This window comes from Trachymyrmex cornetzi, unplaced genomic scaffold (genome assembly GCF_001594075.2).
Source record: "Trachymyrmex cornetzi isolate Tcor2-1 unplaced genomic scaffold, Tcor1.1 scaffold1002, whole genome shotgun sequence".
In the NCBI taxonomy this organism is placed as follows: Eukaryota; Metazoa; Arthropoda; class Insecta; order Hymenoptera; family Formicidae; genus Trachymyrmex; species Trachymyrmex cornetzi.
Window position 1 is genome coordinate 320,773 of NW_017295547.1, and position 23,375 is coordinate 344,147.

Consider the following 23,375-nt stretch of genomic DNA (forward strand, 5'->3'; position numbering starts at 1 on the left):
ATTTATTTACGTTCATCCATCCTTTTACTATGCTAAATACCATGTTCATTTTATTCTCTAATTCCGTATTACTCTCTCCAGTTACGTATATTAGCGTATCGTCTGCAAATATTTTTATATTGGATTCTTCTGGACAAATTTTGATTATACTATTTATGCATATAAGTTATAAATAACAATATGGACCTAAAACAGATTCCTGTGGTATTCCATACTCTGTGAACCTGAATAACTTTGAACATTTATTGTTGAATCGGACGTGTTCTGTTCTATTTTCTAGATATGACTTTAACTATTCTAAAATCATACCTCTAATTCCATACTGATATAATTTTCCTAATAATCTTTCCCTATTTATTGTTTCAAATGCTCGTTTAAGATCTATAAAAATTATCCCTACTATTTTTCGTTCACTAACTATCACTTTCCACTCATTTATAATGGTTTGGATCGCTGTCTCGCATGAGTACTGTCTTCTAAAACTCAATTAGTATTTTGTTATAAAATTGTTGTTTTTCAAAAATCTTCAATTTGCGCCTTTTTACAGCTATCTAAAATATTTCTCAAATATTGGTAGTACATTAATAGGCCAGTATTTATTTGCTTTTTTAGTTTTTTCTATTTTTGGAATCGGTATTGTTATATAGGTGTTTTCCACCTTTCTGCAGTAACCATCCCTTGAGGAACTATTTATTGTATTAACAAACTTGTCTTTTATTACATAAAATGCTACTTTTAATATGTCGCTAGTTATTCCCTCATCCGTACCTTTCTTTTTTTATAATCCTGTAACAATTACCTCTGACTCTTCTACTGTGACTATTTCCAAGTTATACATACCACTAGATTTAATATTCCCATTTATCGAATTTACTATATTACTAATACTCTATATTTAATACATTAAATTTATTAGCTATATTACCCCCTTCAATGTTATCTAATATTTTAAAATCTGTACTCTTTACCTTCTTTAAACCAATTATTTCACTTCTTTCAAGATTTTCCACATAATTGTGGGATCTTCTCTATTTCTATCTATCATACAATATTTTCGTAATACTTTTTTTCTTTACCCTAATTAATTCGACTACTACATTTCTTTCAATTTTAAACTGTAACCAATTATGCTCCGTATCATCGTACAACGCATTTCTGTACGCCACATCTCTTCTAACGACTACCTCTCTTATTTCATCTCACTTTTTTCCCTCCCATATTTTCGGAATTCTAAATTTCTTCCTAGGTGCAGTAGCATCGGTGTTAACAAATTTTTGTGCTCTTACATCAAAAATTTTGATTTCGTTGTAATTTATTTCCTACTAATCTAATAAATTCATCTACATTGAACTCGTTACAATTCCTAGCGTAAAATTCGATAAATATAACCTTCCTATATACTTGCCTCGGTAGTCTAAAGGCTTAGGATGCTCACGCGGAATGCAAAAGATTTAAGTTCGACTACCGACCAAGATAATATTTTTCACAATAAGAACTAATTATTTACAGATTTTTATATGTCACTCAGCATTATTGAGATCGTTTTAAGATACGAAAAAGCATCAAATTGTTAAATTGCTGGTCAATTTAACTCGTGATATTTGTACTGCGGTAGTTTGGTAGAGTTTACGTTTCAAGATCGAAAAATCATTTCGTCGCGCATTTTAAAGGATTACATATGTAGTATATAAATTCACACAGAATCATACAAGCACTTAAGATCCAGCTAGACCGTTTAAGGCATTGATTTCTACAGGTTGTATTTCTCATATACATATACGAGCTTATGAGACATAATATTGTAATTGCTATTCTTTCAATTCAAAACAGGTTTGAGAGCCTCAAATCCATTTTTGTCCGTTATTCGAGATTGAAAGTAAGAGTCAGCGCAGTACTTTATGTGCAAGTGTAATAATAAAAAGGTTTAAAAGTCCATTTCTGATAAAACAGTATTTTAATATACATATATCTCCGTACATGTTTCGACTTACTTTAAGTCATTTTCAACGGAAATTGAACGTATTAACTTGATCTACAAATAGTGCAATAATCTTGGTGCTAACCATCCATCATACCAAAAAGATTCTTTAGATCCATTCTAGTTTACTGGCCAGAAGGAAATAAGAAAACTATCATAAAGCAAGGCTATAATAAAATTAAGGTTGTAAAAAACGACCATCATATTTTTAATGGAAAAGCAGATAATCACTCACCAAATTGATGCAACTCGCATATTCATATCCAGTAGTCAATCAAGTAAAAAATTGTGACAAATAAATATAATAAATAATTAAATGAGGTATGAAATTTAATCCAAATAAACTTTTTCGCGTCAGATAGTAGCAGAGATACTTAACAATTATTCACGTTTCCGTTATAAAGAGACAAATAATGCAAACAAAAAGTATCTCCACTGATACAACCCAGAGACTAAAGTCAAATGTATTGTCATAAACAAAAAAATTTGTAAATAGTATGTATTAATAGCTGGCATATAGGCATGGTCTAAAAATTCCGTGTCTATTTGAAAGTTTAAACTCATTTTTTGCGTTTTATATGTAGCATTTTAGACGTTAGTCTTTCATTGTAATTCCTCTCTCTATTCAAAATCTGTCAACTATTAACCCAATTAAATCTAAATGATCCAAACCAAACTTTACAGGTAAGTCTCTATTTTCATTATGTGCTTGCGGTTGTTCGACTTACTAAGATGGCATTTATAGTATTCGGCGCAGAATGTAAAATATAAGGCATGAATAGTCGAAAAAAAGAACTTTAAAATGTTAATTATCTTTTGTTTTATTTAACAATCTTTTATCTATTTCCATTCTACTCGGTTCTTAATTATTGATTTGTAACGCAAAAGAATGTCGCCAGCCGACTTTTTTCCCCCCTTTTATAAAACCTGACCGAAGAATACGAGTATATAAATTTTCTGGAAAATAACAATTTTTTGGAAAGTTTGTTCTCATTCCGTAATCTATGTTCTTCTCTGTTTACCGATATGAACTGCAAAATCTGCTTCGTTGCGCTGAATCCGCATCCGTTGATTCTAGGATCGCGAGATAAATCGAATCGAGATCGCGTCGATCACGCTTCTCTCGGCGTGACGCAGCCAGGGAACGACACTGGCGACAGCTGAAACCTTTTTTGTGAGTGAAAGGCGTGGGAGGGGAGGAGTGTAATGGTGTGTGTCTCAGAGAGACAGAACGGACTATGAGAGAGAGAGGAGAGGAGAAAAGAGGAGGCGAGAAGAGACGAGGTCAACGATGCCCAATATGGCATTCTGCGACCGCCGTGAGTGTCATTTTACTTACACATATGACGGCAGTGTTTATACGCTCTCACGTATATATAAGTGAAGGTCGATTGCGCCTTCTTACGTTGCCTACAATTAGCAGTTATTGTCAAGTCGCCGCTAATGTACCGAATGCCCGAAGAATGGCCACGAGTTTCTCTTTCCCTCCTGTCTTTTTTTTTCTCCAGATATCCTTACGTAGGAAGCGCGCGGATTTTTCAAGAAAAGTTTTTTTTATTTCGTTATCCATAATTGCTATGATATCTGATGATAACGCTTAATTCATACACCGTTAATTGTAACTTTTCAGTTTCATCTGCCTAAGGATGCTTTCCAGTAAAAGACACAAACGACACAGAGTGTAACACAGTGAATTATTAATTATTATTTATACACAGTGAATCATTATCTTGTTGTTTGGCATTATTAAATAAAAAGAAATAATCACTGTGTGACATTATGTTTTTTTATTGGACATTCTAAGACAATGATGTGTATCTTATTTAAGGGCTATTTTTAGAAATAGGTAAAATCTTATGAGTCACATAATGTTTATTTTGTTTGCATAAAACAGAAAATATGGTTTTATTTTTTCGGATATTATTTTCCATGAGCCAACTGCCAAGGACCATAAAAAATGTATAGGTGTGTTGAGGTCCACGAGCGGCTGCTGCAGGTTCACAGATCTAAAGACCCGTAGATTAGTTAGTTGCAAAACGCATTCGCAACACTTATCGTAACAATCAATAGGCGTCAATGATACTGCTTCTGATTGACTGTTACGACAAGCGTTTTAATGGGCTAGACGATTATTTTTGTAAACGGTTATAACAGTTACTGTTACTTAAAAATAATTGATTATTTAAACAGCTATCCGTTATATATATAAACCGTTTTATGGTCACTACTTATAATATCCTATATCCTAGGAACATTTTTTGGATTATTTCTTATTATTTAAGACAATTTAAGTAATGTAAGAAATCTATTTTGAAATATTTCATTATTTAAAATATTTATGTCTAAACAAAAAATGTAAAATATTAAATTTTATGCACAAAAATTGATGTCAATATAATTATTAATTAATAGCCCAAATTTATTTTTATTCTGTATAAGGCCTTTTTTCAATTGAAAAAAATTGATATGATTAAAATATAATAATTAAAAGGGAGAATTCAGAAAAAATAAAAAATTCATTTTGGAAATTCCATTTTTATTGATTTAATATGATTAAATTAACAAATATATTGTACATATAAACGAAATATTATTATATAATATTTCGTTTATATATTTGATAATTTAAATAATTTTCTTTTTTTAGATTGTGAATAGTACAACATGTCTTAAAACATGAACAATACAATATAAATATTTATGTATTAGATAATATAGAAAAAATATCTAATAATATAGAAATAATAAGAAATCAAATATAAAAAGAATTCTTTTTATATTTAATTTCTTATTAACTGATAAATTTTATAACTGTAATAGTAAATAATATAATAATATTATATTACCCTCTCTAATCACAAGTAAAAAGTAACTAGAAAACGGAAAGGATAATAAAACTTTTAAAAATGAAAAGAATATATATATATTAGAGAGTTTGAAATCACTATCTACACACTAGTAATACAGTGACACCACCGACAGTGCTTCTACTGAAAAAAAAGGTACATATAGTAAAATCTTAAACTTACTATTTATCTTTTACTTACTTATAAAAGGAGGATAAAAAATTCCGAAGGTTTCACTATTAGCCCAAGAAAATTAGTTTTTTAGAAGCAAAATTGCTATAAAAGATTTATTTGTGGAAAGTTATTCGAAAGTATATATATATATATATATAACATACTAAAATACTCCTGACTGCCAGCAGACTTGGTCTGTCATTCGTAATTTTATCAGCTTTCTTTTTAATAATGATCTTTATTTCAATAAAACAAATACTTTCTGAGATATTTTTGAAAAACAGCACTTTTTATCAGTTTTTGAAGCTGGAAAGTTTCTCAAGTCCGCTGACGGGGGATTTAAATAAAACTTTCAGGACTTTTAGTATGTTGCATAATACGTCATTTCGAACAACTTCCCACGAACAAATCTTTCATGACAACTTTACCTCCAAAACGCGAAAAAAATTAATTTTCCTGTGCTACACCGGTTGGGGATCGTTTTATTTATATGTTTTCTTATGTATTTTTCTTCGCGTAGAAACCGAAAATAATCATTATAATACTGCCAGACTTAAGGAAAAATTGAAAACATCGAAATAAAATGAATAAAATTCTTATTCGCATCGTTATTAAATCACTGTTAGTTATATTTCAATAATTTATTTATGAAATTAATTCCAAATTGGATCAGATGCGAATACTATTGCATCACAAAACGTGTTCTTTAGATAATATTTTTCACTATAAACATTTGTCATCTTTTTACCGTTTCTCCCACTCTAAGCGTTGCGCATTGCACATTGCACGGTACCGAAATGACAAACATTATAATGAAAAATGTAATCTAATTAACGTTTTGTGGTGCAATATTATTCGTATTTGATCCAATTTGGAATTAATTTCATAAATAAATTATTGAAACATAACTGACAGTGATTTTATAACGATATGAGTAAAGATTTTATTCATTTTATTTCGATATATCTCAATTTTTCCTTAAGTCTGGCATTATCATAATAATTATTTTCGATTTCTACGAAGAAAAGTACATGCGAAGACATAGAAATAAAACGATCCCCGAGTGGTAGCTTTAAAAATTTCTATCCTTATTTAAGACTTGATAAAAATAACATTTAGTCTGTTAACCGTTATTTTCCAAATTTGATAATGGTTATTGAAGTTATTTCTCAATAACAATTACTCAGTAATACATAACGAAATAAAGCCCATCGCTAAGTTGCGACTTTGTCTTTGCGTGTTGCGATTTATATACTCTTTAAATTCTTTAAAGCGGAATCTTAATCTAAAGAATGAAAATTGAACTAGCCTTGAAAAAGAATGGCTCAATTTTCAATCTTTAATATAAGAGATTTCACTCTCTTTATAAAGTTGAGATTTATTTTAAATAGTTAAACAATTTTTTAAAGAGTAGACTGCGTTCCGTTGTAAACTACGAGTACTGAAACTTTATAGTATATGTAATGTAATATAGATCTTCAGTATTCGTAGTGATTAACGGAAAGTCCTAGACAGGTCTAAACAGAATGTTGGGGATATTCATATGTAAAAGCAGCTTTATTCAAAATTATAAATAAATTAGATATTGGATCTTGGATTCCTTAGCTCCTTGATTAGGATTGTTTTAAAAATGTTGAAATAATTATAAATCTTATATCTAGAGAGAAAAAATAGGTCTAGAGTTGCAAAACACATTTCTCAAATTTTCACTGTTGCACAAATACAATTATATTCATCATCATATTTAATAAAAAATGGCAGACACTTTGTTCCAAAATGAGCTAAAATTCTTTCTTCAGTTGTAAAGCCAGTGTCAAGCGTATTCTACCTTTTTTAATATTAATAAATAGAAATTGCATTTCTCCATGCTATATTGTATATTTTGTTAACTGAGAAACAATGAATTTTTCTTAATTTTTTAAAACAAAATTTCATTGATAATTTAAATGAGAAACATTATATAAGCTCCTTCGCTCTTGTCAAAAATTTCAAATAAAGATACCGACTTTCATCAATATATTGGCTGTATATTGCAACAAAAGGAGCAGTGTATCCCAAGATTATTAATTTTTGTTTTGTGCAGTGAATCTTACCATTCTGAAAGGAGACGGACGCGAATACTTTGTATTCCTCGTTGGGATTCTATTCTCGTTTGCGAGAGGGCGAACAGTTCAATTAGCGAGATCGTACGATCTCCAGCGGATTTGTCGGATAACGTCGCCTGAGCAAGAAAGAAATTAGACTGTTTGTTGCACGTTCGGCACACCTAGTTTTTTACAAGATCGTCCGTTGCTTGATCTTCCTAAGATGGGCAGTAGCCATAAATATGTGCGCTCGAACAAGCAGCGCACATCAAGGCCGCGTAACCATCGGTTGAGGAACGATATGCCTCGCAGGAAACTACCGCGCGTGCGTACGTGAGCCTGCTTATAACTTATGCAACAAACGCGGCAGCACGCGTTGCATTCGCGTGAATCATCGCATGGACCTTTACCTGACTGCGTTTATATTCGGAATTACAACAGTCTAATGCCTTCGAGCCTTCAACCAATCGAGATATCGCGCACGTCTCGTCTCGTCTCATCTATATCTGTGTGCATGGACGTCCAGAAGGGGGAGACAAAAAAGGGCATTTGCCCCTCCCTCGGCAACAATTTCTCTTTCTCGACTTACACTTACTTTGTTGTAGAAAGAAAACTTTAAATGTAAAAAAAAGTATACATTTATAATTATGTACATATATATTCTAATTTTTGAAATAATACGAGTATATAGTAATAAAGTTTGTATATATACAGGACGTCTAGTAATTCTCCTGACGATGTTCATGGGCAAGTAGAGCGGCTAAGTAAAATCTAAGTGACAAAATCATCTGCCATTGGTAAATATTTATTTTAGGCCCTTTAGGGGATCATGCTCCTCCGATGACCTTGACTTTGACATATGTTGACAAGGTCATGACCCTGATGAAGCCTTTTAGGCGTCGCTTGTTATTCGTTAAAAAGTTATTAACAAAAAAAAGTTTAAAAAGTAACATCTTATTTCTGTCATAATGTTAGGGTGCCGTCTCATGAGCGGAAATTTACAGCGGAACGGAACACAGCGAGACCAATCACAATCGCAGAAAAGAAAGCAGAGTAATGACTGTAGAGTTGTGATTGGTCGCGCTGTTCCGTTTCGCTGTAAATTTCCGTTGATGGGACGGCACCCTTATACATGGTTGAATTATTGAAAGGTTACCCATGGGTGCGCAGTAGGTTGAAAGTAGTGGGGGCGGGGGAAGATCTGTCAGCCAATCAAGTTTTGAGCTCATTTGCAGACATTCACATGACTCGTTCACGCCGCAATGAGCTCAATTTCTGATTGGTCGAGATCTTAGATCACGTGACGGCTCCGTCATTATGCGCAATAGGTAACCTTTTAATTCAACCATGATGTTAATGTAATATTAAGGGGTGCCTTCTAATAAGAGCACATATGACACGGTGTAATACGGCATGCATCATCACATCCTTGTTGTTCGCCAATGTTAAACAAGAATGAGATGATCACTATGTTGTGTCGCTTGTTGGAAGGCACTCATAAACTACCCCATATTCTCCTTAGTTTACGTAATGACTTTCCACGCGAAGCGAGATTCACCCTACCTCTTTCCCTGCCAAGGAGCGCACGACTTTTCACGTGAAGCAAGTTCCACCCCACTTTCCCCCCTCTCAAGGGGCGCACGACTTTCCACGCGAAGCGAGGATCCTCACCTTCCCCTGTCAAGAAAAAATACTGTTGAAATATATATTTTGTGTTTAAAAATTGTGTGCTATTCATAAAAATTGTTTTGTTCATAACTTTTTAATGAATAACGAGCGACAGAAAGGGTCAGTGACATTGATCTTCTTGAGGGTAAAGATCAAAGTCCCTCGGAAGTCAATTGAGGCTGGCTGTGTAAAGGGGAAGTTGCACCCTAAAATATTACGTACCTTGGCCGGGAGTCGAACCCGGATTTTTAGCATTCCGTGCGAACTTCTTAAGCCTTTAGACCACCGAGGCCTTAGTAATATTCTTCGAAATAATCAGTACGTATGGAAACAATATGTTGGCTATGTTTGCATCGTGCATTTAGGCCGCGGGCCTATACAATAGGTGTCCTTGTTTATCCTGTAGGTTAAACAAAGACACCTATCGTATAAGTCGCGGACTAAGCGCACGGTGTAAAAGTATAGCCAATGTCTTTATTTCATGCGATGCAATATAAACAATAAAAAATTTTTGCAATATCGTTTACCCAGATGCGGTGAACGCTAAAGTAAAGTTATCGTCTTCTTAACAACTAATTAAGAAAAGAATAATGTGACTTTAGTGTTCACCGTATCTGATCCACGTTATTGCAAAAACTCCTTAATAAGAATCTTATTGGACCGTATATACATGTGAAAACACTAAGACCCGGTTGCACCAACGTTACTTTGACTTTAAGCAAGGCTTAAAACTCTTTCTGTCTCTGTCTCTCTTTCGCTTTAAAACGAGACAGAGATAGTTTTAAGCTTCGTTTAAAGTCGAAGTAATGTTGGTGCAATCGGGCCTAAGATATAGGAAATAGGAAATAAACTAACAAAAGTCTATAAAAATCTATCGTCATGTATATTATAGGTTTTAAAAAAAAAAATTCCGAACATAGTCGTTATTAGACTTCCAAAGGCCGGTATTCATAGTCAGATCTTATATTCAAGAATATATATATCTTAGGTATAGTCTTAAGAAACCAATCAGAAGGCCGTATTAGCATCTTAAGACATTACTTAAAAGACAGTCTTGAAATAAGAACGGACTATGAATACCGCCCAAGGATGAAAGGTCTCTAAAGGTTACTTTTGTAATATGTATCAATAATTTTATTTTGGTAGAACAGGTCGGTTCTTCTGATCCATTGTACAAAGACGAGGAATAAAGAGTCGACAGAACTCTTCCTTTTTTATATTGTTACAGATTGGAAGCGCAGCATCTACAGATACAGCCAATATGGATTCTCACGTTGGTCTCGACTACATCGTAGATAATCCCGAGTATTGCGTCAAGCTTGCCTCAGGTAATTTGCCAACATTTGCGATTCCATAATCTCGCCAGATCATGCCGTGTATTAATCCTTTATGGATGCATTCGGAGAGACGTGGGGAGACGCTATTAGCTATATGCACCGACGAGATATTATTAAAGACAGTCGGCGCTTATGGAAGTTCGCGTGACTGTTAAAATTTAAGTGATTAAGAGTAAGAAACTGATAATACGGTATACTAATTTCATGATTTATTAGTTTCGTTGACATGTAGAATATGTTTAAAACTTAATAATACTCGATTTTGATTAAAAATTGATTTTAATGTTATCATTTGAGTTTGATTATTAATAGAGATGATAACTGCAAAGAAAAAATTGTAATTTTTTGACAATATACGAGAAATTATAGTATTAAAAGTATGCGTACTTATTTATACAGCATTTATAATAAAAAATCACGAATTTAATAATAAATTATCGAAATATTTATATTAATAGTCGTAAATTTTTATTAATTGTCAGTGATGTCTTCGTTCTTCAATCATTCTCGGGCCTTCGGGGCCCCATTGATAGTCACGAAAATTTGCCCAAGGCCGACGGTCTTTATAATAGTATCTCGTCGGTGCTATATATGACATTCTTCATCATTCATTAGATACAAGTAAAACAAGGATAGAATGGCATAAATACAGCGTTAATTAGTGTTTTCTCGATCATCCTATATTCCACCACTATATTGCAGCGTTGGAGACAGCGTGCCCGTCCGTGAAGAAGCAAGTCGTGGAGCTGTTATCTGCGCTGTGTGTTTATAGCCAAGACGGCAGGCAGAGAGCTATCGATACTCTTCACACGTATCAGGTGACCGTTTCTGAAAGTACACATTGGCTGCGTTCAACGAACTCACAGTTGAGTGAGCGCTCGCTGCTATTGATGTATTCTTCTAAATCTAAAATTCTGATTGGATAATCTAAGAGAATATACCAATAATAGCGAGCGTTCACTCAACTATTGAGTCCGCTGAATGCGCCCATTGTTTGCGAAAATCTAATTTTCACCGATTTGGTGAAAATTATATAACTTCCATAAGTTGTACGTTCGAACGACGAGAATGTAACCGAATCGCCTAAAGCGATCGCGATAAATTGTCGCGCAAAAAGTATTGCCACAAAGCACAGCATTTCAGAAGAAGCAAGCGAACTAGCCGTAACTACCGCGTTGTACACTAATTGTGTGTAGATAAAAGCGCTTAGGTAAAAGTTATAGTTCAAGATACAAAAACATGCAAAAGAACGAAGCACGTAATAATAGGTCTGTTCGCGTTGCATGAAATCCCCAAATATTTTTAGATTTTTATCTAAAAGTATTACTACAAGAAACCTCATTACGTCTTTATCATAAAAAAAATAGTATTCAACTTGATAAATAAAAAATTTGTATTGTTCCATGTTTATTCCCAGTTAACGCTAAATATATTCAAATATCGGTCAAAGATTCCATTTAAATATTCTGAGAATGTTCCATATATGTTCCACATAATTTTAATTTTTCGAGAAATTCCAGGTTGTCCCTGAATTAGTTTTTAAACAAAATTTTGTTTTGAAAAACACTTGACATTTTCACTTTGGAGTCTAATTTTGGGGCTTACTTTACAGACGAAATATTGCGCTCCTTATATTCTCTCCCCGATAATTCTTGTTAATGAGTAAGGAAGAGTTTATATTGGCCGTAACCGTATGCCGTATGCCACAATTTGCAAAAGTTGACCAATCATCTTCAAATATTCCCTTCTTACAGTGGAATGAGAGGGGAATACTCGATTGTGATTAGTCCATTCTTATTATAGATTATGGCACACGGTTACGGCCAATATAAACGTTCCCTAAATGCTTTCCGCCGCAGCCCTCTACTGTCGGCGAAGATTTGTACTGCTCGTGATTTGCGCGATATATACAAGGAGTATTCATACAATATTTTGAACATTTCATCGATATTTGTATAGGTATAGCTATTACTGATCTACGTATGTTCAAATGTAGGAGCGAAAGGGCGAGCGTTATCGATTGCGAGTCGTGGTCGACGAGTTGCAGAAAGCAACGTCCGAGGATTACCAGACGGCACTACTAGCGTTCATAAATTGTTTGGTCTTATCGACGCCGGTGCTCAAGGACCGCATACGTATTCGCAACGAATTCATCGGTGAGTGAAAAAAAGCGGCACAAATCTTCTTTGCAAATATCATTAAAGGGATGTTAAGTTGTCTATCCTAAAGTTGTCTGTTTTATCGACTCGATAGATTTATGTAGATATACGATTTACGTGCCATTGGCACATTACTACATATTGCTACATCAATATCGCGCGCGCACGCACCATGGTGGAAAGATTACATTAGACCTGTTCTTTTTGGCTGAACTTTTGCACCAGTTCATCTTTCTTCCTTTTCTCTCCAGGAGCAAAGAAGAGGAAGAAAGATAAACTGGTGTAAAAGTTCAGCCAAAAAGAACAGGCCTAATATAGTTCTGTTGCATCATATAGTTCGGCCAAACCTACTTTTGCCCCGCGTCATCATCAATAGGGTTCAAGGGCTATCAACTATGAAACGCGAAACATGAGACGGTATCCATAGTCCGTTCTTATTTTAAATCCGTCTTAAATAATGTCTTAAAATGTGTGCTAATACAGTCCTTGGATTGACTTATATGTACTTAAGACAGTCTCGATGTCGATTCGATGTCGATTCCATTATCATTTCTGATTGGATTAACAGTATTATTTGATCACGCTCCAACAATTGCGTTATAACTCTCATTTGCCCGATTTCTCAGGATTTTATACTCTTGGAGGTTTGCCATTGCCTTCCGAGAGGTAACGATCAGATAAAATTTGATTTTTTGGATGGAAATTCTGGATCTTTGGCACGGAGAGATCACAGTTCTGAAGAACCACTCGCTCGCGGCGGACGCGTCTCGACTCAGATGCTGCAAGCTATATTATATTTTTGAAAGTGTTGCCGACTTTGACTGAGCATTGAAACATACCTAGCCATCCCGCGGTTTTGGCATTTGGACTCGACCCGTTCGTTCGTCCTGACGCGCGTCCATGCGGCGCCCGGTGACCCGGTGTCCGAGTGAGCTTTGCATCACTTTTAATCTTTGTATTTCTTATATGACGTGATCTGGTTGTATCGACCTCCGCTTATTATTTCGCGGGAGGCGAGAGCCATTAACTAAAGAAGAAAAAGAAGAATGCACAGAGAGCAATCATGGCTCTCGTGGCTCTTTAGGCCACGATCGCCACTACAAGTGGAAGATGAATGAGAGGATTTAATATGAAACGTATCGTTCAAATATGACTGTTTAATTTATTGTTTCGCGTTGGCAATTTAATTTGAACGGTTTTTTACTATTTTCTTTTTTTTTTTAAAAGTTTTTTGAATACTTTCTCTACATTCTACATCTTTTTCGCTTTCACATCCGTTCAAGCTCTCGTATATATATGAAACGCAAGATTTACGAGATGAAGCAGGTTGAATTACGTCGATTAGATACGGCATTGACACACAACTGTGATTTCTATTGCAGGTCTCAAGCTACTGCCGATTCTGAACGAACTGCGGTGAGTACACTGCGAAGATCCGTATTTGTAGTATCAACTTATTAAGGCACCAATGTCCCTATTTCTACTTATTAAGCTATTAATGTCCCTATTTCTACTCATTTAAGACAAAAACAGAGTTTTAAAATATCCTTTTATGTAACAAGTAGCGAGAAAATATTAATCCGATCGAACTCGCGTCGGTTTGTAAGACGAACGGTAACTCAAAGTCCGGAGATGAAAGCGTAAGCGGTGTCATTAAGCAAAGCTTCATAGCATCAAAAGCTTGTTTTTGAGAGTCCCCCCAGAAAGATTTCACTCATTCAATACATATACTAATATTTATTCAATAACATGAAACAATTTCAATATTTTAGATCTACGCAAATTCTGCTAAATATAAGAATTAACTATAGAGTTAATAAGAAAGACCACAAGAGCTGCGGACAACTTTTTCATAAAAAAAAGCTTCAAAAGAGGAGACTTTGATCACAATTGCGGAAATAGCATTTTCCTGTTTCCATAATGTTAAGCATAGTTTAAGTTGCAATAGTTTGGACTGCCTTGCCAAAAATATCAATAAAATTATATTCCCGATAGCGAAATTGCTGCTAAAATGATATGTACGTGGGCGCACTAAAGCTTCAGCAATTACATGAAATGTTTTAAGGTCCTTTTTGCAGAATAAAGTTGTATCAAATTTGAGAGGTTTGTTATTTTGTAGTATATTCAGATTTTGTAGTATATTCGAATATTGATAACATAAAATCATTTTCGTATACCGTTCAGTATTTCATGAAAGAAATGGGGTTTGTAAAAAGTTATTAGATTTTTATGAAGAATTCTCAACAAGACATTTCTTGATATATTTCAATACGTTAAAAAATAATTGTTGCTGCCAATCTAAAAATGAGTCAAATTAGCGCTTATAGTGCAGATAATGCTTCTGTGAATTATGGCAAACATAATTCCGTTTATCAAAAGTTAAAAGCCTAAAACAACCATGATTTTAAAGCAAACTGTAATTGTCACATAATAAACAATTATATGAAGTGTGCAATAAAAGACCTAGATGTTGATGTGGAAAATATTGTTATTAAAATATACAATGAAGCGATAAATTGTCAAACGGGAATTCTAGAATCTCACAAATTGGTCGCGTTGTTTATTTGAAATATTAAATAAAAGCAAGGTTACTTAAAAATATGAAATGTGAAGGAAAAATCGAACTGAGAATTGAATCTCCAAAGAATGCTCAAATAGAGCAAGCCGAAAATAAAGAGGAAAGCGATACACGTGAGAATTTAAAGATCCATGTTTCAAGTGTCCATAGGTCAAGATGACGGCGATTGTTTTTGCAGGAAAAGTCATGTGTCGAATGTGAGAGTACAGCTGGATGCCTTCGACTATCAGCAAGAGGCCGATGAGGAGCTCACGAATCACGGACCGCCCGGGATTGATCTCTCCTCTCACGTAGACGTCTTTTACGCCATCCTTGGTCAAGTGAGCGACTTGCGGCGTTTTTCCTATTTCCCAGCTTTCGCTAGTGTTTATGATAATATTTGCGTTTAATCTTCTGTCTGTGTAGGGGTGTAAACATACCACAGGCTAAACATCGTAAATAAAAAGTTGCCGAATAGAAAAATTCCAAAAGTTTTCTTATAAATACTATCTGTGATATGTTAAGAGGTTGCTAGAGCCGCCTGTATTACTGATAAAACTAGCGTCTTTGACGTTTTCGTTCCTGTCGAATTTCTTCGTAATGGTTTCACAGAATAAAAATTCCTTTTCCACGATTAAAGTGTACTTACATGCCAATGTACTTGTCGCTGGTGTATTTTATGTTCAAAGCTGGAAAAAATAAAAAAATTACAGATCTCTTTATCCATTTTACTTTCAACGTTAGTCGCCATACTGAGATAAAAATGGATGAGGAAATCTGTAACCACGGCAGTGTTGCTGCGCGCGCTTAGCGCCGAGCCACTACCGCGTCTTCAGATCTTTCGGATGAAGAACCGCTGCCACACGTTAACGGCGTGCGCGTAATCATCCTCGGATACGGTATCACTTCCCTTATGAAAAACTCAAAATTTGAATGTTTACACTCAATTTAGAGTTATTTCAGACGCTGAACTTGAGCGTTATCCTTAATATTTGAGAGTTAACTTAAGTGTTACTCTTAAAATATATTGTGAGTGTTATTTATTCTATACAATTACTTAATTCAGTTTTAATGGTAAAATACGTATTGTTGATCTACATCATATTCTTGAATACACACGGCAGAATTATAATTGAAAAAAAACGCCCTCATTTGGGAATTAATTTTTTTATTTCGCGGTAATGCTGTTCCCATATGATAAACTCTCCTCGCGTATTTAACAATGCAGCTTGCGCTGTCAGATTATGCTCCGTTTGCTCCATTTTGTTATTCTGAACTGTCTGATTGACTAGTGACAAAATGTATCCCGAAAAATCTTTTCTTATTATGAATGGAGGCAATACATCATTTGATATGCTGCACATTTTAATGTGTTTTAACATGTCCGAACATGTTTCAACATGTTTTTTCACATGTATCAGCATGTTTCCGGAGGGCGATTTTATCGCAATCGTAAAGATAAGTTGAAATATTTTAAAAAGGAAGCGTGGGAACAGATAGACCTTATTGTTGTTGTTTGCCTTATTGGCACTGATCCCTTACAATTAGATAAAAAAAAAGGTTTGATATGGTTAAAGCGTTCTTATGATATGTGCCATTGTACAGATTGATGTAGGCTTAGCAGCAGTTACACTGAAAATTAACTCACATATTTGTGAAAATAAGTAAAATTTCATATTGGATACGTCACTTAAAAATGTGGTAGTCGGACACGAATTTAAAAAAGGAGTTTTGACAATGTTAGAGCATCAGTCGCTCAAATAGATTCGACGAACGGCTAAGCTCGAGAGAAAATGTACGACGTGTGAATTATTACGCCGTTCTAATTCAACAGAATGAAGCGTGCGAAAAACAGTAAGTTTGTTCAATTTTATAAAATTTTGCTTATTACATTTTATACGTTATGCATTTTTCTTTTAAGGTCTACTTGCACTTTTCTACAGCTTCAAAACCTCGATATACGCCTCACATATATATATATATATATATATATATATCTCGGTTACTAAGACAATATTAACACTACGTGTCATCGCTGGTACATAACTAACGAGGAGCAAAGTTATATTTTTAGTCATAAACAAATTTACACTAGATGATTTCGAGAACCGCGGTATAAGCATGGTCAAGAAATTGTGTATCCGTTTGTAAATTTAGGTTCATTTTCTGTGTTTTAATGTGTTGAATTTCGAAGTGTTATGATAAATTTTTAATAATTTGTTTATATAAGCAGTCTAAATTACATGACGTTATAATATGTATAGTTTACTCTAAGACATACATTATTTTTCACGTCGTGTCCAATTGCACGTGTTCAATTGTGCGTGTCCAATCGAACCATGGTCAATTGGGTTCTCCCTTCGAATCGCCTAGAGCAATACAATCGGGAATTTAGCAATATAAATTAACAATAAAAGAGCTAAATTTCTGTGTAAGTTTTATTCGATTGTGCTGCAATCTTTGCAGACTATCAGCTTAATAAATGTCCTGGGATAGGTTGTATCCCTGTACACAGACAGAAGATTAATTTTGGAGGAGTTAATTTTTTGCGAGATACTTTTTTGCTTTTTTCCTTAAAAATAAATGCGCCGCATTATATTATTAATTTTTATCTGTTCAGCCTTTGCATTCTGTAACCAATTTAATATTTTACTTTATCAGTTCCAAATGAAAATAGGAAAATTTTACAATGAAAATTTTAGATTCTTTTTAAAATAAATATAAGAAAAAAAAATATATATATAAATTTTTTCTAATTATTAAAATATGTATTTTAAAATTGATTTATCACATTTTGTTTCAGTAGTGTATGATATTGTTTACAACATTTGCATAGACAAACTCCAGCTTTCCTTTCATAGAAAAGGAAACAGTTCTATTTCATACATTAAATTTAGGCGTCAAAAATTTGAAGTTACATATTTAACGACGTAATAACTACTAAGACAAGATATTGATGTAATATGCATACTTGAATTGAATAAGATAAGTGTAAAAATACTTTCAATTAAAGAATTAAGAATAATAGAACAAAGTATATAAGAAATTTATATCGAGTGTAATTCCATATTAAAGCTGCTGTAACGAAATGTTATGTTATGTCGAGTCCAGCTCAAATCCATATGGAGTATTAAATTTTCTTGTCATTTAAGTACTAGTATGTGAAAGCTATATTGTATAGCTGTAAAAGTTTATAAAAGCTATTTAAAGCCTTCTAATTGAGACAAACACATCGAGCGCTGCGCATAAGAGATGCCTAATAAAATACAGCACATTTATAGGTCGCAGACACTCCACAAGAGATACCCTTTTTGAGTGTCTTGCAGCATCTGCTACGATTAGATCCGAAAGACGCCGCCAGTGATCTGGCATGGGACATCGCAGAAACCTTAGTGCACCGAGCCACGTTATTGGAGAGTCGCGAGGACGCCACCAAGTTATTGAGGTCGCCTAGTCTTCAAGTAAATGTTCGCATTTTTTCTTTATGTTTTTCGAAAAAAAGAGAAAAGAAATTCGCAAAATTATTTCACAAAATAGAGATCGTAACTTACGCAATGTTCTAATTACTTTTGGAAATTATTATTATATATAGTGTGATTATACAAGAATGATTATATGCAATTCTTCTATATAAGCCAGAGTCGATAAAACTGACTCTTGTTTTCCTCGGACCTTCGCCAATTACGAGTCGTAATTTACGTCGCATTTGATGGCGACATATCTGTTGACGGAAAGAGACACTTTTACGTGCGTTACATCAAATCTGCTTAAATTTCACGATTACTCGTAGGGATCGTTGTCAATGTCAACCTCGCTAACGTAAGCTAATGTAACATCCGTCATGTACTTTTACTTTCTGACTATATTTAAATGAAAACGTCAATCCACAAAAGAAGAAACCCATACGTGTTTCGTATCAATGACTTATCCGCGTTATTTTCGTCAATCATGCGATTTTGCAAAGTAAAAGATTTGCCAAAATATAATTTCAAAGATACTTCTCATATTCTTTTTGTGGGCGATAAATCTAAAGACATTGCGCGTATCAACTAATCGCGTAAATGGAAAAGTGTAAATAGAAAAAATATATATGGAGAGAGAGAGAGAGAGAGAGAGAGAGAGAGAGAGAGAGAGAATATGATTGTGCCATAAATTCTGTTCCTATAAAAAATGAATTTATTTTATAATTAAAATAAAAAAAATAGAATAATATATGTATACTTACTAAATATATATATATATATATATTTCTACTTAAAAAAAATATTTACCTTTTAGTTTCATAAATATTTCTTCAAATTCTCGTAGCATGCAAAATCTTGATGCTACTGTTTACATTGGAGCCTACAAAGCCTCAATATTCCGATGAGATTAAAAATAATTTTTATTTAAATTTTAAAGAAAAGGGATTTCGTTGAAACTCGAAAAGAAATTTTATATTAAAAGGAGTAGGAAGACTCTAAAAAGATTTGGTAAAGACAGCGTCAATACTCATTAAGATTTTACGTATTATGAAAGTATGAAACCCAACTGTTTGAAGAAATTTGCAAAGATAAAAGATATGTACTTTTCTTTATATCTATAGATAGATATGTTTATTTCATCGCCTAAAAAGGCATTGTTTCTACTTGTACTTATTGCGAAGAATATTATTAAGGTCTCGGTAGTCTAATGGTCAAGACTCGCATGGAATGCAAAAGATTCGCGTTCGATCCCTAACCAAAGTAATATTTTTTGCAGTAGGATTATCTACTGATTGTAGCACGTGTTGTGTGTATGTGTGTGTTATATTCAGCATCATTAAGATCTTTTTAAGACGTCTATTAACATCAAATTATTAAATTGCTAGTCAATTTAATTTGTGATATTACTACTATAGTTCAGTTGGATTTCAAGACCGAAAAATCATTTCGATGAACAATTTAAAGATTATATATATGTAATATATAAATTCAAATCAAATTATTGAACCACCTAAGGTTCAGCTTGATCATTAAAGCCATTTATACCTTACTTGTTGTGTCATATTTAGTTGTTGGAAAAATTCTTAATTTAATATGAATATTTTTAATAGTTACACTAATTTTTATTTTGTAAGTAATTGAAATAAAACGAATATATATATATTTCATTTTATTTTGTTGTAATTATGAAATTATTTTATTAACGAACCAAATTTATGGCATGACTATATACAGATATCTAAAGCACGGAAAAAATTCGTACATAGAGAAATGCTTATAATATTTTGTCAAATGTATATAGAATTATAGAATATTCATATTTGGCACAAAGTTAAGCTACATAACAGGTATGCGTGAAAGATGACGTGGTCAAAATAAACCTCACGTGACTTAGTGGAAAAATGGCGCGAGGTGAAGATATTCATAAATTGATTGCGTACACACGAATGGAGTATCGATTTGTGTCTGTAAGAAAGATTGCCGAAAATCTACAATTGATCACTGTTTCAGATGTCTTGAAACAATTTTCAGAACGTCAAACCATTGTTCGCAGGCCTGGATCTGAGGGAATAAACCGTTTTACCATGCCCTGAGATAGAGAAACAGTGTCTAGCTATTCAGAGAAAATCTCAATTTATCGTAGCGTGATGTGACAAAAATGGTAGGGGCGAGGGGGGTATATCACAACTTGTACATTTACTTTTTTGTACTTGTACACTTACTTTACACCTACTTTTTTTGCGACATCACGCAAAGATAAATTGGAATTTCTCCTAAACAATTTGTTTCTTTATCTCAGGAGACATGCTGGGCTTTTTCTTCCAGATCCAGACCTGAGATCAATAATCTAATGTTCTGGAAATCATTTCAAAATATCGTTTCAAATATTCTCGAAACAATGGATGTGGCCAATTGTAGTTTTCTTGCAATCTTTCTTACAGACATATTTAGATATTCCATTCGTATGTATAACGCAAATGACTTATGAATATCTTCACTTCGCGTCATTTTTCCAAATAAGTCAGTGGAGTCTAATCAACTACACCATCTTTCACGCGTACAACCTGTTAGCTAACTTTGTGCCAAATATAATGAATATTCTATGTACATTTGAAAAAATATTATGACCATCTCTCTGTGTACGGATTTTTTCGAGTTCATGCTTTATAAAAATATACTTCTTATCACATAATATATATTTGTTTTCATATGATTGACTATAGAATAAATAAAAAATATATATATTTAATGATTTAAGATATTTGCTGAATTTTGGTATTATTTTGCCCTTTGTGTTGATATTTGTGGAATTCGAACAGATGAATCTATGCTGTCACTGTCGCGGTCCCGATCAGATGTGCGGAACGTCGCGAAAAACATCGCTGTCGACGAGTAACAATTCAACAGCACCCTTACCACCACCACCGCCACCCCCGATCCCGATGACACCAAGTCCATCGATTTTGCCAAGCGGTAGCAGTTTTGTTCTGCCGCCGCCACCTCCGCCGCTGCTTTTCGTGAATGTCGCTACGTCTGATGCATCGATGGAGACAATGATGCCGCCACCCCTACACGTGTCTCCCGTTACACGCGCACCTACTCCTGAGTTACCCAGTAATCACGCCAGATTGCTGCCGCAACAAGAAATACCCATCCCTAAAACGAAGATGAAGACTATTAACTGGAATAAGATACCTAATCATAAGGTATCTAAGAAGAGAGTTGTCGAGGATTTAAATAATCCACATAGCACACGTAATGACAGAGTAATACCACAGTAATATTGTATAATTACCAGAAATAATATATATATTACAATATAATATTACGGAAATATTACTGATATATTAGATTAGTGCTGGAATTTATTTGCAACTTTCAGCCAGATTTCACGATTCACGCCCACTAAAACCCCCCCCCCCCCTCTTGCCACTTGCACGTTAGGAACGAGATGCCGGCATACCGGACGCTCATAACTAAGGAGCGCGGCAAACAATATCAGAAACGTGCATACAGCAAGTGTAATGATAAAGAGGCGCGCGAGTACTATTCCTTTAATTTTAATAGTATCACAAAAGTATTAAACTATAGGTATAATATAAGCCCCGAGACACTACCGTGTGTCCAGATTAGAATTATAGAATTAGAGTAATAACATCATATATTAGCATTATTGTTATTAAATTGACAAACAATTTAATAACATTGATACTAATAAGCATCTTATACGATAGAAGAATACTTTTTAATAATTTATTACTAATAAGCATTTAAAAACTATGAATAACTTATCGCGAAGAATATTCAACCGTGATTCGAACCCGGATCTCTCGAATTCTGTGTAGGCATACTCCCAATTCAACTAATGAGGCTGCAGTAATATTTGTCGCAATCACTAATAATTAGTGAAAGAATGTCGTAATTTTTTAGATTTAGCTTTTAAATATAAAAGTATTTCAGTATTGAAAGTATTTCCTTTTTTAAATGATAGATAAAGGAAGATAATAGTGATAACACACACATTAAGTCAATGCTCAGAATTATGAACCCTAGACAGAATTACGAATCCTGATCTGAGAATATTAAATATAAAAACATCCAGCTTTTTTTTTCTTATATATAAAAAAGATGTTTTTAAATCTTATACTGAGAGATACATGCTACATATTAAGATAATTTGAAAAAGAAATATAATATTTCTTTTATCTAAATTACAGATGGAGATAATACATATTTTTCATCTAAATAACTATCTAGATCATTTTTTTAGATAACAGCAAACATTGATCGTAGGTGATTGGCAAACGGAATATTTGGTCCCTCGTCGCGAACGACTATCAAAATTCTACGATGTCAGATCTAGACTGGGCTGAGATGGAAGGTTTATTCTGTCAACAAGTGCCACCAATGGTACTACCAGCGAGTTATTCGACTTCGTACGGCACCGGAGTCGATATTGAACGACGTCGTCGTGAACCGACCGAGGTTAATCTTCTTTAATTATTTTGCTTTACAGTAAAGAATAACGAATCTTATACATACTATATGTTATACTTTCAATTGTTTTCTTTTTAATTTAGATCGCGTTACTCGACGGAAAGAGAAGCTTAAACGTTAGCATTTTCCTGAAACAATTTAGAAGGTATGATAAAAAGAGACCGCTATCAAAGAATTATTCGTGTCATTCTACCTTTATCGTTCATTAAACATAAAATAAAGATAAAATGATACAAATAATACTAATAGCATTTTTGAACGCAACTTAAGGATGACAAAAGTATTAATAAATGTTCTGCATAAGAAAATGATTATTAAAAATTGATAGAAGTACTAAAGTATTATAGTTCATTATTTTACACTGATCAACGAGATTTCGGCAACATCAGTAAAACCTATATTTTAAGTTTCTCTGGTGACTCTCTTTTACGTGTCTAATATTCAAAATGTTGTAGCAGGTTTTAGCCATCGCTTGTTATTCGTTAAAAAATGATTAACAATCAAAATTGGTAATTATTTCCTCGTTTTGCATGAAAAGTCGAATGACTCTAAGCAGGAGGAAAGATATGGGGTGGGCAAACTAAGAAAGTACAACTTCTCACGTGAAGCGA

At 33.7% G+C, this 23,375-nt stretch overlaps 1 protein-coding gene across 7 annotated transcripts in view; it reads left to right on the top strand.

Annotated features, from left to right (window-relative positions):
* The window catches only part of form3 (FH2 domain-containing protein formin 3), a 43,173-nt gene that overhangs the window by 4,170 nt on the left and 15,628 nt on the right, over positions 1-23,375 (top strand). For 3 of the 7 annotated variants that reach the window (XM_018522949.1, XM_018522971.1, XM_018522955.1), the window contains exons 1-10: positions 3,052-3,297; positions 9,979-10,078; positions 10,790-10,905; positions 12,084-12,243; positions 13,629-13,662; positions 15,003-15,144; positions 18,085-18,270; positions 21,087-21,473; positions 22,561-22,752; positions 22,848-22,909. In XM_018522949.1, the coding sequence (XP_018378451.1) occupies positions 3,217-3,297; positions 9,979-10,078; positions 10,790-10,905; positions 12,084-12,243; positions 13,629-13,662; positions 15,003-15,144; positions 18,085-18,270; positions 21,087-21,473; positions 22,561-22,752; positions 22,848-22,909 (1,460 nt within the window). In that variant the 5' untranslated portion in view covers positions 3,052-3,216. Of the gene's footprint in view, positions 1-3,051; positions 3,298-7,857; positions 7,880-9,978; positions 10,079-10,789; positions 10,906-12,083; positions 12,244-13,628; positions 13,663-15,002; positions 15,145-18,084; positions 18,271-21,086; positions 21,474-22,560; positions 22,753-22,847; positions 22,910-23,375 lie in introns of those variants that run through there. The other 4 variants (XM_018522963.1, XM_018522979.1, XM_018522996.1 and 1 more) reach the window with 3 other exon arrangements.